Raw genomic sequence first — 17912 nt, 5'->3', positions numbered from 1 at the left:
TTCCTGCTAACATGCTTATATGCTAAAGGTAACAAACTGATAACGAAAAAAATAACACTAACAGATATTCGGGTAACAAATACTTTTTGTTATCCATAACACATATGTAAGCTATACGCTAACAAAAGAATTTGTTACCCGTAATATATATAAGAGATTTGCTAACAAATGTATGTTTTCTGTTAGAATAAGGCAGCATGCGATATTTACCTTTGGTAAGAGCGAGATAACCATTGAACTTCAAAGCTAAAGGGCTAGCCAGTGAAAAACGCTACTCCCTTCCTTCCTTTTCCTTCCTTATCGGCAAAAAGTCAAAAACGTAGTAAAAACGCAGAAATCAGCCATCTTTGCTTTGTTTTCATTTGAACAATGTTGCCATTGCCCAATACGCATATATAGTTTTGAGCACATCTTTGTTTTCAATTACATTTTTTTTTCAATATAACCCTGCAAGACGGGTAGCTGTTAGCAAACGTGTAAGCGAATTGTTATTGTTCACTTTTGCATTCGTTAAAATATTTGTTACTTTTGTTCAGAGAGTGGGAAAAAAGTAACACATAGCTATTTGATGTTCAATGGTTATCTCGCTCTAACCAATGGCAAATATCGCATGCTGCCTTGTTCTAAGAGAATACACACATTTGTTAGCAAATCTCTTCACAGTATGTTACGGGTAACAAATTATTTTGTTAGCGCTTAGCTTACCCATGTGTTATGGATAACAAAAAGTATTTGTTACCCGAATATCTGTTAGTGTTATTATTTTGGTTATCAGTTTGTTACCTTTAACATATAAGCATGTTAGGAAGAACAAGCAGTAACAAGATTATCTGTTACCCATTTGTTTCTTCTAGCAAATTCAATTCTTATAAATAATAATATATAAATAAAATCATATTTACTTAAACATAAGATTAAGTTTACTTCAGTATAAAAGTTATTAGTTAAAAAAGCATATTTGTAAAACTAAATTTAGAGACTTCAACTTAGAACTAATATATACAACTTAGAACTAATATTTACAACTTAAAACTAATATGTCAAACTTAAAACTAATATTTACAACTTAAAACTAATATCCATTTTCATTTGTGACTGTTTGTCCCCGAAGCACCCGTTCTCTTCCGATGACATAGGCAATTTCGACTCGAGCTCCACGTAATGCTCATCCTCCAAGTCACCGGTGATGCGGCTAATTGAAATGTTTGTCTTTGCCGCTATGACGCGGCATGCGTCTGCATCTCGGCCTTTTCTGGCATCTAGAAAATTAATATATAAAAATTAACTTCTGTTTTAAATTGGTAATGTAATACTGCGTTACTTACTTTGTTTGTTAGGGACTTTTAAATTGCAGTGAGACGGCTCTTAATGGCATCCAGCTTTTGGGTTATATCTGAAAAACATAAATATATTTTTTTGAACACATGTATAGTAAAAAAAGAAAATTAAATAAGACAATAAATACACATTTAGGGTATTGATACTTGGTTACAAAATATTCAATCTTTTTATTTACATAAATGGTTGAAACAAACACAGCAACGAGACAAAATTAATACAATGAAAATTCAGTTAAATGAATATGTAGGTAAATGTTCACTATAAAATATTCACTTATATTAATATCTTTTATTAATATTCACTTATATTGATGTTAACTTTTGATGATATTCATGATTTTGTATGCCTGCAATACAACGAACAACGAACAAAATTTGAACTCGTCACTGCGCAATCTTTGTTTTTATCATGGTATAGAGGAGTAGGGAAAGTCCCATTCACTATAGAAAAAGAGCCATTCACAGTACTTAAGCTACCCCTCAAGTGTACTTTTACAACAACAACATCATGGCCACCTCTGGTGAATAAGGGTGGCGAGAGGTTAAAACGGGTTGCAGAAAGCGAAAATGCTATAATATTAAATTATAAATTTATAGTACTATATTTGTACATTTATAAATACTATTTTCAATTTTTGAGTGGACCATAAGAGATAACTATTGTGAAAAATTTTATATTACGTACCATAACAATTCGTCTGAACAGTAAAACACATTTTTTATTGTGAGATAAATCAAGAGATAATTATAATAGCCATGTTTTCTATATTTTAATTATAAGTTTTTGTAATCACAAACTACGTACACGTTTTAAATGTCAGAATTTAGCTATACGCCGGCGATCAGGAATCCTACTCATTCCCAAATGGAGTGTTTGATTATCCCAACAGATTTACCACACTATTTTTTAGTTCTAAGCTAAGTTTTTAAATAAAAAGGATTCTTAAAGAAATTATTTTTTGAATTTGCAATATCTATATAGTAGTAAAAATAGTTTAAATTAGCTGACGCAACACTATTTTGCCATGCTCAGTAGCGATACCGCCATAGTATTTAAAAAAATAAATGATTGTTCGAAATATATTCCGTTTGAAGTTATTCAAATCGATAATAACTTGTTTGGCCCAATTAAAAATACAACTCAAATTCCTTAACTTTTAATAGCGGCTCATTATTAGCCAAATTACATTTATTTGTTTTTTAAAGTTTAAATATCAATACTAGCCAAATTACATTTATTTGTTTTTTTAAGTTTAAATATCAACTTCCACACCATTCATAATCGACCATAATTCACTAGATGTAAAGACGAATTGTAATTCGCGTAGATGCAAATGTTTCTTTTTCAAATTGCTGCTTAGTCACCAACGCTGCCAACTTTCATTTGATGAGTGTTGTTTATTATTTGCGTAGTTCATCCCGATGTTCTATCGGTTTTGGTGGAGCTGGTTCCCCCCACTCCCCAATTCGGCATCATAATATTGCGCAGCACGATATGATCATAATTCTCATGGTACTTGCTCTTCCATTGATTGTACACCAAAATTCTTCAACCACGGTATGTTGGAGGGAACGACATCGGTAATACATTCGTGAACTTGGTTTTCAATAAGAAGGTAGGATCACAACACATGTCTCAATGACGGTATCCCCACCATTTTTCATCTTTGCGCATAACACGATGAAACCAGTCAATTAATTCGCTCAACTGGTAACGCTTTGGCCTGCAAGGTGGGTGTTTAGCTATTAGAAAGTATGTAAATTCAATTTTGCTCAAAACCTACCCAACAGTCTGATAAACCTGACCAGCAGTACCGGGATTCTAAGCGCAATTTACAATAGTTTATGCAACATCCGAATGTGCTCACCGTAGTATTTGCTCTTCAAAAAGTTGCTTCCACCCTCAAGCACAAAGCTCATTGGTTTGGGACTAGCGTTCTACACCAGCTCCTTTGCTGATTCTATAAAGAATTTAAAAAATACATGGTAAATCTTTTGATATAAAGTTTAATTTTAGCTTACCCAGCAATGCGATCTCTTACACGAGAACGCCATTGAATTTAAAATTTTGTCTCGAATTCACGGCCAACTAATTTGATAACTACATTTGACTATCTCTTAAATCATAAAGTTGTAACAGCACCAGACCCATTACGCAGCAATATTAACGTGGCCATGTTTGGTTATTTCGTACTTTTATTGGAATAAAATCGCAGCCGATCTGATGTTTATCGTCCCATGAAAATTGTAAACACTTTTTATAGATTAAAATAACTAAATAAAACATCGCAAAGGATTTAACCATGAAATAAACTAAAACAAATTGTCTTTGCAAAAACCTTCGTTACGATGGCAAAAATGTAAATATGGCTGTGAATGAGCATAATCTAGACCCCACTATTCGGCATGGTTGCTTATTTGTTCGTAACATTTTTCTGTGGTGAACATTTATTGACTTACCACAGTTAAAAAGAGGCATAAATAAAAAACTTAATTTTTCATGTATTTGCTCATATTGTTCTCATCTTTAAAAATATATATTAAAATAAAACGATTTTCTTTTGAAAATATATTAAACTTTTACATATAACCAATATTTTTGGGACAACTTTTACATAAATTATAAGAAAATAACACAATGCAACCATTTTCCGGTTAAAAGTCGGCCATCTTGGATTCAAATAGAAACTCAACCCCGGACTACACTTGGCGTTTCTACAGTGGCACCTCTCAGCTGTGCCTTTGTTTACATAACATCAGCTGATAGTGACTTTACTCCTCCTCTACCTTGGTTTTTATCATTCTTGAAACTGCGCTTTTCGTTTTCTTCTTTTTGAAAAATTGAGTATTCGTCTCTCCTATTCTAGCTAGTTAACATTACAATATGTTTAGAATGTCGTTAGTTGTTCTCTATCTTACTTACGTATTCTCCCATGCAATTGAAAATCGCACAAAATGTAACAGTGTTAGTGAACAGCTGAAAATGTTTGAATGTGTTTGGGCAATCTGTTACCTCCGTCTTGCAGGGAAAATATCAAAACTGAAAACAAACTATTAAAAATAGTTTATATATTTATAAATAATAGCATTCGACTCTGATTTTGAGTTATTTTAAGAAAATTTCAAACATATTGAACAGATTGAATTTATAAAAGTTGATAATTACTGCAGTATATCGATATTGGCAACCCTGCGTTGTGAGAGAGCAATCAGCTGCGACGTTTGCGGCGGCAAAATCCAAATGTCGCGGATTTTCACGTCATCGTCACGCCAGAGAGAAGGGAGTAGCGTTTTTCACTGTTCAGTTACATTGCGTGCCCATAAGATAGGTCATGCCAGCTGACACGACCCACGATTCTGCGTTGTTCACTGGCTAGCCTATAAGTGTTACTTTTTTCCCACTCAAAAGTAACAAATATTTTGACGAAAGCAAAAGTGAACAATAACAAGTCGCTTACACGTTTGCTATAAAAGATAACCGTCTTGCAGGGTATGTTCAAATGCTTCAACTTAGTCGTCAAATTGCCTCACGATTTGAATAGAAAATTGCTTTCACATTGTACTCACCTACACGAACTCTCACTTTTCGAACTTGAGCGTAGTCCTGATTTCAATTTTTCCAGTAAAGTTATGCAATTATAGGGAATTTGAATATTTCGTTACATTAATGGAATTAAATGATAATAAATGTATAGTACTACATCATTAATTTCGTGAACATTCCTAAGAATTTTAAGCGATATTGAATAGCAAGTTGCTTGCCACCCACGACAAGGGTTTTAATTTTCATAAATTTTGACATGTAGTTCGTGTGATCAACTAGAATGCAATTTTTTGATCGTGTTATTTATTTCCTCATAAGCATGGATGGTTAAAACTACGGTAGCCGTTTGACTTTTTATTTATGAAACACAAAGTTGGCCGAAAAATTTGTTCAGCCTGCGCTCGTTTCTGGGCATTGGAGAAACATACAAGTAACAAAAGAATCATATGGTCGTCAACAGCTGAGATCACCTGATCGAAATAGTTGATTTTTTGGTACAGAGGTTTAAATAAAAGGAATTAAAAATAGTAGGGAGGTTGCAGTATAGGCGCGTTACCGATATTTTTTGGGTGTTAGGTTTCCCGGAGGTGTGTTCAAAAAGTATCGCGAATCGTAACTGACAGTTTTCTTCAATTGCAGGGGCGTGGTGAATCATGAGTTCTTGCCACAGGGAAGAACTCTCAATAAGAAATATTACCTGCAAGCTATGCGCAATTTACGCGAAGCAATCCGCCAGAAACGCCCGGATTTGTGGAAGAACAAAAATTGGCTTTTGCACCATGATAACGTCCCTGCTCACACATCGTTGCTTGTGCGCGACTTTTTGGTCAAAAACAACACACTAATGATGCCGCAGCCACCGTATTCCCCAGATCTGGCCCCCTGTGACTTTTCCTTGTTCCCCCAACTGAACAGGCCCAGGAAAGGACGACGTTAAGCTTCTCTTGACGAGATAAAGACGGCATCGAAGGAGAAACTGAAGAAGATAAAAAAAATGATTTTTTGAAGTGCTTCGAAGATTGGAAAAACCGTTGGCACAAGTGTATAATATCTCATGGTGATTACTTTGAAGGGGAAAAAATAAATATTCATGAATAAATAAATAATTTTTGAAAAAACACAAAATTCGCGATACCTTTTGAACACACGTCGTATATACAATACTAAACAAAACTATTTGTAATAATTTAAACAAAAATAGATATATTCTTCAAATATTTTTAATAAAATGGAAAAAATTTACCAATTTGTTGATACAATAAATAAAGTTTTAATCAAAACTAGGTAAATTTAATCTTTATGAATTTTAATAATCGAAATATATTTGATGATTTAACAAAAACGTACTTAAAGTATAATTTAAGTAAGTAAAATTGTAAAGCATAACACGGCAACACACTCTTGCCTTTTTCAAGGCATTTGGCCGATTTAGTAGTAGAATGTTTAGGAAACCCTAATGAACTGCCTGGTCGTTTGCCCTGAGTCTCCCTCATTCTATGGCATTCTTAATGTAATTTCTGTCATTCTATAAGCTTTCGCTTGTGTATGTATTGGTGAAAATGATAGGATTTGTTACTTGTAGGTTTCTACAATGTTTCTGGATTTAGCTAGGTACTATAAGGGGTTTATTGAAGACTTCGCAGCAATAGCAAGGCCCTTAACCAACATTCTCAAAGAAGTAATGGTTAGCAAGCATATGTGCAAAATAGATCTCGATTGAGTTTGACGAAGCTCAACGTAATGTTTTCGAAGGACTGAAGGAATATCTTATGTGCCCAGATTTCAAGCAGCCCTTTGATCTAACTACTGACGCTTCCATAGATGACATTGGTGCAGTCTTGTCCTAAGAGGCAGCCTCATTCCCATGATTACGCGCACCCTAAAGAAAAGCGAGACACACTATGCCACGAATGATTACAACAATGAACACAATTGTTAACTATTATCTAGGCTCTAGGTAAATTGCAAAATTACCTCTATGGAGAAAGAGAAATATTTATTTTCACCTATCACCAACCCCTTACTTTTGGCGTCTTTTGTGATGAATACAACGCAAAAGTGTTCTACAAACCAGGCAAAGAAAATTATGTGGCGGATGCTCTATCACGGCAAAATGTAAACGCCTTACAAAACGAGATACAGTCAGACGCTACAACGATTTACAGCGAAAGTCCGTTGACCTACTCAATTGAAATGACAGAAAAGTGTTTAAACTGTTGCAAAAATCAAATCGTTTCTGAAGAAGCAAAATTCCCATTGAAACGAGTTATCATACTCTTTGGCCAAAAAATGCGTCACTTTATAAATTTCGCCATCGGAAACATCCTATTCGAAACAATAAGGCCACTCATTAACACAGATTGATTATTAAAGTGTACGGTCAAAGTGTACGGTCAACAGTTGGGTGTGCTCCTTAAATTACCTTAATTAACGCGTAATCCAGGCTGTGAAAATTTGCAGACAGATTCGCCTGAGGTCCTCGACATCGTTGACATCACGGGTACATTAACAATTTGATTTATAGTTTGAAAACCATAAATAATTTAACACAAAATCATAAAAATTTAAAACAATAACAAAAAAATAAAAATAACAAAATAAAAAGCACTCAATCAGTTCCACCGCTACGATTCTCCTTCGCACGCCTGAAGTAGTTATCAGCTGTTCCTGTCACACGGCAAACCAGCTGTTTACGCAGAGTTGTAGGTGGCCAGGGACACTGCATTATCTTCACAGTCGGTAAAGCAGTGGATAAGGCAGTTTATATCACGTAACGTAACCGCATTTCCATTAGATCGTAATGGACATACAAACCCCGCCTCCTGGTGGGGGATCACCACGTAACCAATTAGGTATGTTACTCGAACGTATCAAAAAAATAGAAAACCAATATTGTCGAATGCACCCGTCAGAAAGCCAAACGGATCCTGGGCCAGAAGCGACGAAGAAATAGCGAAAGTTTTCTCAGAGAAACTAATTAAAACATTTAGTCCTTTTGCGTTCAATGGTACTCTACCACAGCTGGAAGAATCGCAATACGTGGGTGAAATCCAACCAACAACAAATAAAGAAGTTGAAAATATTATTAAAAGTAGATGTCGGGGTATGTCGACGTATGGGGCCGATTGCGTTTAATTAAAAGATATTTCGTTTTAGTTTTAACGTTATAAATGTTTGAGTTTAATTGAGTCTAATATAATTATAAATATGTATATGGGTGTGTGTATGTGTGCAACCAATGATGGTTAAATGTGTTATTTGTAGATATAAATATGTAGTTATCAGCTGTTCCTGTCACACGGCAAACCAGCTGTTTACGCAGAGTTGTAGGTGGCCAGGGACACTGCATTATCTTCACAGTCGGTAAAGCAGTGGATAAGGCAGTTTATATCACGTAACGTAACCGCATTTCCATTAGATCGTAATGGACATACAAACCCCGCCTCCTGGTGGGGGATCACCACGTAACCAATTAGGTATGTTACTCGAACGTATCAAAAAAATAGAAGCATTGAACAATGAGCTAAAAAATGAAAATGCGACACTTAAAATCCAAAATGAAAATTTAAGAAAATCGCTAATCAAATACACCAATGAAACGCCTTCTTCTTCACCAAAATCGACTTTTGTAGCCGAAACAGACGAAGAAGAGCTTGAAAATGAAACAAATTGGTTATTAAAAAAGAAAAAAAGTAGGGAAACTAAGAAACGCAAAGCGAATTCTTCACCGGATGTAACGCTGAAGTCTCCGAGTCCGGATAATACAACAAAAGATAAAAAAGATATAAAAGTAATTCATCGCCCTCCGCCAATCATAATATCAGAAAATTTTAATCAACCCTTAATGCGTTCTTTAATAAACGCAGAAGTTAAAAATTCTTACACACTTAAGCTCATTGGCCAAAGTTCATGTAAAATAAACCTTTCTGACAGTTCAGATTATAGAATACTTACAAGTAAATTAAACGAATCGAAAATTTCCTGGTACTCGTACGAGGACAAGCAATCGCGGGATATACGCGTAATGGTTAAAGACCTTCATCACTCATGTGAGCCGGAAAGCATTGTCTCGGATCTTCAAAGGCAGGGTTTTAAAGTTACAAAAGTCATAAATAAACTTCAATACAAAACAAAAAAACCATTAAATATGTTTATCTTATGCTTCGAATCCACAGAGAACATAAAGAAAATTTATGAAATCAAACATATTTTAAACTCTGTCGTCAAACTCGAACCCATTAAGCCATCGAATCTGGTACCGCAGTGTAAGTCCTGTCAGGCATTCGGTCACACCAGAAATTACTGTTGTAAACCACCAAGGTGTGTAAAGTGCGCCGGAAATCATACAACTCTAAGTTGCACAAAACCTGCCGAACTACCGCCAAAATGTTGCAACTGCAATCAGAATCACCCTGCGAACTATAGGGGATGTGAAGTGGCAAAAGAACTTCAAAAAATTAAAAACGCGACAGAGAAAAATAAAGAGCATCACCAACAACCAAAACGCTTAAGTGCAACCGGTTCTACTGCTCCTCAGAAGGAAGTTACTAACGTAAGTCAGCAATCTGGAAAACCCTCATATGCCAGCATAACCAAAGGTCAAATTCAACAACATACGTCTGCAAACGATACAAATTCAAATTCCATTAGTGATATTACCTATAATTTCTCGATAATTCTCGATAAGCTTAATAAGCTAGAAGAGCAAGGTAAACTTACCCACGAACGTCTATCTAAACTAGAGCGACAGCAAAGTGTAAGTAAAGCGCAAACATGAAACCGATAAAAATTATGACCTGGAATGCAAATGGCTTGTTCAAACGAAGAAAAGAATTAGAGGCATTACTCCATGTAGAAAAAATTGATATTTGTCTTATATCAGAAACCCATTTTACTAATGAAACATTCGTTAAATTCAAAAACTACAAGACATATTGCTCAAACCACCCAAATAACAATGCGAGAGGGGGGAGTGCCATAATTATCAGAGAAAATATTCCCCACTACGAAGAAATTAATATAAGTGTCCCAGAATTCCAAACCACGACCATATCGGTTGAATCTAGCTTCGGAAGAATATGTATTACCGCGATATATAGCCCACCTAGACACAATATCAAAATGGACTTGTACAAGGAACTTATACTAAAACACCATGGAAAATTCATCATGGGTGGTGACTTTAACGCAAAGCACTCACAATGGGGTTCAAGAGTTACGACACCGAAGGGAAGAGAGCTATTTAAAGCTGCTATGGCTACTGGATGCGACTTTATGTCTACTGGCAAGCCGACTTACTGGCCTTCCGACACACGAAAGCTACCTGACCTGATTGACTTTTTCATCATTCGACAAATATCTAAGAAATTCATTACCATGGAAAATGGCTTGGACTTAAATTCTGACCACTCGCCAGTATATCTAATCTTAAATGGCCATCTACAAGAAATCGACATACCACCTTATCTCTCTAATAGACATACGGACTGGGAGTATTTCAAAGTTATGCTCGACAAAAATATTGATTGTAAAGTAAATATAACCACTAAAGAAATATTAGAAGATGACGTTCATACATTTACGAAAACTATTCAAGAATCGGCTTGAAAAAGTACTCCTGTTCCTAAACAAAAAAACTTTTATACTAAATATCCTTCCGATATTTTGGAACTCATAAAGAAAAAGAGAAAACTACGTAAAAAATGGCAAATCACGCGATTTCCTCAGTATAAAACAGAACTAAACAATTTAACTAAGATTCTCAGCAACAAAATAAAGTTATTTACAAATCAAAATATTTATAATTATATTGAGAAATTAACGCCAAACAAACATACGGATTATTCCCTTTGGAAAGCTATAAAAAATGATAGGAAACCAATATTGTCGAATGCACCCGTCAGAAAGCCAAACGGATCCTGGGCCAGAAGCGACGAAGAAATAGCGAAAGTTTTCTCAGAGAAACTAACTAAAACATTTAGTCCTTTTGCGTTCAATGGTACTCTACCACAGCTGGAAGAATCGCAATACGTGGGTGAAATCCAACCAACAACAAATAAAGAAGTTGAAAATATTATTAAAAGTAGATGTCGGGGTATGTCGACGTATGGGGCCGATTGCGTTTTATTAAAAGATATTTCGTTTTAGTTTTAACGTTATAAATGTTCGAGTTTAATTGAGTTTAATATAATTATAAATATATGGGTGTGTGAATGTGTGCAACCAATGATGGTTAAATGTGTTATTTGTAGATATAAATATGTAAATCTATGTTAATTTATTAAATGATTGTAACCTGCTGCTGCTTTAAATCCTGAGTTGTTGTTGTTTATCGAATGTGCCGATTTGGTGGTTTCTCCAGTGTTTGTCCACTTGAATAGGGATTGTCACCGCTGTATCTGCTTGGGTTTTTAATATTAAATTGATGTAATAATTGTCCACTTGCTTAATTTCTGTGAATTTTGTTTTTCTTAGTGTTCACTTGTGTTTTTCTGTATTCACTGTGTACTTCACTTGTATATCGTTTCACTTGTGATTCGCTTAATTTCATTTGTGTTCGCTTCTGTATGTTGGCGGGATAATAATACCTTTTTGGTGAAAGCGCGGGAAAATCGTCTCCTTCATTCCTCCTTTTTCGCCTGTTGCGTGAAGTTGGGGCGGTTTATACTCCTCTACATTACGCCTCTATTACTTTTTGTAATTTGTGGGAGTAATGCAGAGGAGTATTTGTTTGGATTAAACATCCCGGCCACCTTGCAGAATCTGCGAAATAATTGAGTAGGGTAACTGATTGGGTATTGAAAAAATTGAGATTTTTTTTGAGTATTTATCAGCAATATACTTATGGTTAGATGGTGCCAGTAAGGGTCCTGCCAAATGCTGTATTCTGCGCTACCACCGTACCATTATCGGGTTTGAATAGTCCATTTCTGATGATTTGAGGGTACACATCTGCTCCAATCTCCAACGTTATCTCCCTGTTGCTGTGGAATTGAGGGTCAGCGAGAACTAAGTGTTCAAAGCGCATTTGCACATCGTCGCTTAGATCTCGCTCATAGGGTTTTTTGGGTAGCTTGTGGGTGATAACTGCGTTACATTCCAGAGAAAACTTTGTGTCATTATTTGAGCTGATTTGTATGCTACAAATACGATACGTGTTGAGGTATGTAATTGGCAGTTTTAAGTGTTTGACGAGTTCAGCTGCTATATTCGTGATTTTGAGGGTAGGGTTTAAAATGGCTCGAACTTTATGCCATTCACCATCGCATCTTAATCGTATCTTCAATGTGGGTACTAGGGTCTGCTTAGCCAGTAAGGATGGTAGTCGGGTCTCTATTGCAAGTGGATGTTTCTCCACAACATTGGCATCGTTGGTCGGGTATAGCCTCGGATGTCCGTGTAGGGATGAATGATGTTTCCCATGACAAACGGAACATCTATTTTTGCTGGTGCATCCTCCTGTCTTGTGCGACCTGGCTAAGCAATTAACGCAGTAGTTGTATTTGATTACTGCTTCGTATTTTTTGTTTATGTTATATGCCGAGTACGTAGCGCAAGTCACTTGACGGTGGTCTTTCTTGCATATTCCGCAAGCGACATGACGGGATGATGTGTGTTTTCTTCGATGTGAGATCGTTTTCCGTGTTGTGCGATCATCACATTCCTTTTCTTCACGAATAGTGGGAAGGGTCGACTTGAAACGTTGAATGCGTCGGGACATCGTTTCGTCTTCCGAAATCGGTGTAATGCTACGGGTTGCGCTACGGGACCGGATGCTAATTGCTGAGCTCATGCGACGAGGTTTGGGTGAGTTGGTGATTGTTGGGCTCATAGAACGAGGTTTGGGTGAGTTGGTGATTGTTGGGGCCATTTCACTAAAAAAGAAGAGAAAACTTGTATGTTATTCTGTATTTAATATCACAATTTTTGTGATGGGGCGGGTTACTGTGCCTTGAGCAGTTCGGATTTCAACCACTCGTGTTTTATGGTCTAAGCCGGGGAAGACCTTTTGGATTCGACCGAGCTTCCATTCGTTGGGTGAAGTATTGTCGTTTCTTATAACGACTAAGTCGTTAACTTCAACATTACGATGTGGGTATTTCCATTTATATCGCTTGTGTAGTTCCTTGAGGTACTCTTCTTTCCATCTCTTGCAAATGTGCTGGTAGAGTATTTTTAGTTTCTGCCATCTGTTAACGATGCTTAAATTTGCATCCTCTAAATTAGGTTCGGCAGGGGTTAGCAATGGGGTACCTATAAGGAAGTGTCCTGGAGTTAGAGGTTCCAAGCTTGTTGAGTCATCACTTATGGGGCTTATGGGTCGAGAGTTTAAATAGCTTTCAATGCGGGTCAATAGGGTAGCAAATTCTTCGAACGTGAATTTTTGTAGTTTTGCGATCTTTTTTAGGTGGGTTTTTAGACTTTTTACGCCTGCTTCCCATAATCCACCCATATGTGGAGCTCCTGGTGGGTTGAAGTGCCATGAGATATTTTGATGGCTATGGAGAGATGCAATTTGAGTTCGAAGTGTATGTAAGAATTCACGCCGATCTTTAACTAGCAACTGTGAAGCTCCTATAAAGTTTGTTCCGTTGTCGGAATAAAGATTGGCGGGGCATCCACGCCTCGAGAAGAAACGAGAGAATGCTGTTAGGAAGGCTTGTGTAGTGAGATCGCTAACGGGTTCGAGATGTATTGCTTTAGTTGAGAAGCATACAAATACACATATATATCCTTTGGTGATTAGACATGCTCTCCCAGTGTAGTTTTTGATGTCATAGGGTCCAGCGAAATCGATACCAGTGTTAGCAAACGGCCGGGTTAGGATGGTTCGTTCATTTGGAAGAGCTGCCATTATTTGGGTTTGTTGAGCCTTGTTGTGTATGATGCACGTTTTGCATTGATGAATGATTGTTTTAATCAGCATCTTTGCTTTGGGTATCCAGAATTCTGTCCTTAGGAGTCGGAGAACTAGCTGATTTCCGCCGTGTAACGTTGCTAAATGGGTAAATTGAGTTAGTAATTTTGTTATACGACTATTATAGGGTAATAGGATAGGATGGCGCTCATTATATGATAGCGCTGCGGAATTGGTTAATCTTCCGTCACTTCGCATAACTCCTTTAGGGTCAATGAATGGATTTAAAGTCAATAATGAACTTTTCTTATGTATTTGGGTTTTACGGGTCAATGCATCATATTCTTCTCGGAAATGTGTTTTTTGGGTGCGAATGATTAACTTCATTCGGGTTGTTTTGAACTCTTCCGGGGTTATTTCGTGGTTTGAGTAATCAATTTCTCGCCTCCTTGGTGAGGCATTTGCGCAAAACCTGAATAGGTAAGCGATAACGCGAATTGCTCTGGGGAATGAGGAAAACCTTTCGAGTATATCCTCTTGGGTGGTTATCGCAAACGTCTTAACGGATTTGAATTCCACGGTGGTGTTGTATATTTTCTCCGTTGCTGGGAAATGCTCCTTTTCATGTTGTAGCCATTGGGGTCCATGCCACCAGAGGTTGCAATTTAATAGATCGGTGGGTGTACAACCTCGGCTTGCCAAGTCTGCGGGATTGTCTTGGCTTTCCACATGGTTCCAATTTTCGACTCCTACTTTCTCGGTGATTGCAGCTACTCGATGAGAAACGAAAGTGGTCCATGAACAGGGTGGTTTGTTTAACCAAGCGAGAACTATGGTTGAGTCAGTCCAAAAATAATTCTTATATTGGGTTAGGTGTAGTTGGGGTAGGGTAGAGTTAAAAAGGTTAGCCAGTAGAACCGCTCCGCAGAGTTCCAATCTGGGTAGGGATACGGTTTTAATGGGAGCAACTCTTGTTTTTGACACTAAGAGAGTTGTCCATATTTTGTCTCCAACTGAAACCCTTATATAAAGTGTCGCGGCATATGCTTTTTCTGAAGCATCAGAGAAACCGTGGAATTCAATGGTGGCTGTTGGGTTAAAATGGGTCCACCTGGGTATTTCAATTTTATTTATGTTTTCATAATCCTTCACGAAACTGTTCCATCGATGAAGGGTGAGGGGCTTCAGGCTTTCATCCCAGTCAGTTTTATCGAGCCATATTTGTTGCATAATTATTTTTGCCGTGATTATTATTGGACTAAGCCAACCGGCTGGGTCAAACAATTTTGCTATGGCTGATAAAACTTCTCGTTTGGTGTATGCGGGTTTTTTCTCCATTGGGTTGACGAGGAAGAAAAATGAATCCTTTTTGGAGTTCCATCGAATGCCCAGGGTTTTGGTGTTCTCGGGTTCCGAAAGGTTGAGTGTTTCTGTCTCCAAAAGATGATCCTGTGGAAGTCCTTTCAGAATGTGTGGGTCATTGGAGGTCCATTTTCGCAGAGCGAATCCTGGGGTCTTCAGAGCGGAAATGAGTTCATCTCGTGCTGACTTTGCCGTGGTCAGGTCATGTGTTCCGGCTAAAACATCGTCTACTCACATTTCCTGGCGAAGTATTTTGGCTGCTAATGGGTGGGTTTCTTCTATATCATCGGCAAGTTTCATGAGGATCCGGATTGCTAGATACGGTGCACAATTTATGCCGAACGTGACTGTTTGCAATTCGAAGTCTTCTATTGTGTCTTCCGGGGACTTCCTAAATAATATCCTTTGGAACCGAGTGTGTTTAGGGTCTACGAGTATTTGCCGGTACATTTTCTGAATATCGGCGTTAAAAACGAATTGGAAGAGTCGCCAATTTGTTATCAGAATGACAAGGTCTGTCTGTAAAGTAGGCCCGATATGTAAGACGTCATTCAAGCTTTTGTGATTTGACGTGGGGCAAGATGCGTTAAATACCACACGCAATTTCGTGGTTATACGGTCGGGTTTAATGACCGCGTGGTGTGGTAAGTAATATTGGGTCGCTTTACCAGAAGGGTCATACTCTACTTTCTTCATTTGTCCGAGTTCCAAATATTCCATGATTGCTTTGTCGTATTCTGCTTTCACTTCGGGTTTTTTAAGTAAAGCTCGTTCATTTCTGAGGAATTGGGCCAACGCTATATGTCTAGATTGTCCGATATCAATATTGTCGGGTTCTTTGAAGGGTAGGGTTACTATATAGCGCCCATCTGGATTACGACGGGTAGTTTTTTGGAAAATTTCCTCACAAATTTGGTCCGATTTGGAAACTACGGATTCCTTTGGGATTTCCTCCACCTCCCAAAAACGTGTGAGAAGACTCTCGGGATTCACTTTATTGTGAAATGATACTATGGCGGAATTTTGGGAGGGTTGGGTTATGGGTCCGGACAATATCCATCCGAATTCTGTCTCTTGAGCTAAGAGTGAACCTAGTATGTTCCTCTTTACTCCATTGAGTAAAATACTTGGATAGATATCACTGCCGATTAGTATATCCACGGGTCTGGGTTTGTGAAATTGGGTGTCGGCTAAAGTGAATCCAAGATTTTTAAGACACTGCTTTGGATCTATAGGGTATGAGGGTAAATTATCAGTTAGGCTATTTAGTATAAATGCCTGTGCTGATAGCTTATAATTTGTGTTTAAGGGTGAGCAAAGCGTGATTTCACAGATGTTCGTTGGTGTTGCTGAAACTGCATTGTTTAGTCCGGTCACTTGGGCTGATACAGAGTGGGTGGGTATATCCAAGCTTCTCTGAAGTCTTCGAGATATAAATGTGGCTTCCGATCCTGAATCAATAAGGGCTCTCGCGGAATATCGCTGGCCATTATGTTCTATTTGAACCATTGCAGTACCGAGTAATATCTGCTTCCTACTTGGGTTGGGTGGGTCTTGGGTTGATGATATAGTGGACTGTATAGTTGTAGTGTAGGCTTGCCGATTTGTATTTGTGCTTTGGGTGGGTAGTGCGGTACTTGAAGCGTTTTCATGGTTCGAACTAGTGACGTTTGGTATTTCCGGAGTGGATTCAGGTCGAAAGCTGGATTCTCTGTGTATCAGAGTATTGTGTTTTTTGTGACACTTACGACACGAGAATTTACTCACACAGTTCTTGTAGCTGTGTGATATGGCCAAGCAGTTATAGCAATAACCATATTTTTTGATTGTGGAGATACGTGACTCCACATTCATTGCGAGAAATTTGGGACATTCTCGAATAGGGTGCTGCTTTTTACAGAGCTTACAGCTTTCTGTATCTATATTATGTTGAGTAAAGTTGAAATTATTATTTCTTTGGGTATTAGAGGGTCTAGCAATTGGCGTTTCAGCCACGTTTGCATGAAAAGTGTTGTATTTCTTTTCATCTGTTCTTTTAACTGCACCGGTGTGGAATGGGGGTAATTTTGCTACTGAAGCTTTGAAATTTCCAACAGATTCGAGGGTTTTGTATTTGTGGGTTAAAAAATTGTCGAAATTTGACCACGTCGGTATATCTGAATTGTCTGCTAGGGTATATTCAAAGGTTTCGAGAGTTTGTTTAGGTAGTTTGGAACTACAAAGATATATTAATATCGGATCCCAGCTTTGTGTGTCAATCTCAAGGTTGTTTAAATTAGTTAAAACGTTATTAACGGAACGTTGTAAGCTTTTTATAGCACAACCTGTTTCCTGAGTTACTTGGGGTAGGTTAAAAAGGGTCTTTAATTGGGTGTTTACCTGCAACCTCTTATTTTCGTACTGGTCGACTAAATTTTTCCAGGCAAGTATGAAACCATCATTTGTTAAGGGTGCGTTTTGAATAACCTCTCTTGCTTCTCCTCGGGTCTTCTGAGTAAGGTGAAAGAGTCTTTCCACGTTACTAATCCTTGGGTTACGGATATACAGTGCTGTAAACATATCCCTGAAGGTGGGCCAGGTTGTGTAATCTCCGTAAAAGATGTCGGTGTCGCATGGTGGAAGGTGAACTGCAGGAGCGAAATCCATCATTGTGGCTTCTGAAGTCCTTTCCTTAATGGGTTGGGTTGACACTTGTGTTTTACGCGCATCTACATCTTCGTTGATGGAAGCTAAGCAAGAGAGGTACATTCTGTAACTTTTTTGGTATTTTTCTTTCACTTTAAAGAAATCGATGGTTTCATGACTTTCG

General features: G+C 37.6%; 2 protein-coding genes across 2 annotated transcripts in view; both read right to left on the bottom strand.

Annotated features, from left to right (window-relative positions):
• The window catches only part of LOC105224889 (ankyrin-3), a 610175-nt gene that overhangs the window by 204669 nt on the left and 387594 nt on the right, over positions 1-17912 (bottom strand). The window lies entirely within an intron of this gene.
• Positions 14175-16957, bottom strand: LOC125779717 (uncharacterized). Its single transcript, XM_049460992.1, has 2 exons — positions 15698-16957; positions 14175-14243 (listed from the first exon to the last, which is right to left on the bottom strand). The coding sequence occupies exons 1-2, from the start codon at positions 16955-16957 to the stop codon at positions 14175-14177; spliced, it is 1329 nt and encodes a 442-aa protein (XP_049316949.1).

Source organism: Bactrocera dorsalis, chromosome 6 (genome assembly GCF_023373825.1).
Source record: "Bactrocera dorsalis isolate Fly_Bdor chromosome 6, ASM2337382v1, whole genome shotgun sequence".
In the NCBI taxonomy this organism is placed as follows: Eukaryota; Metazoa; Arthropoda; class Insecta; order Diptera; family Tephritidae; genus Bactrocera; species Bactrocera dorsalis.
The sequence above is the reverse complement of the archived record's forward strand: the minus strand, read 5'-3'. Positions and strand labels throughout refer to the sequence as shown.

Excerpts from the sequence above, each read along its gene's own strand:
- LOC125779717 (XM_049460992.1), bottom strand. The coding sequence starts at position 16,957 with ATGAATGTGGAGTCACGTATCTCCACAATCAAAAAATATGGTTATTGC. Across the intron at positions 14,244-15,697 it reads TAACCACGAAATTGCGTGTG|AGCAATTCGCGTTATCGCTT; the intron begins GTATTTAACGCA and ends CTCATTCCCCAG.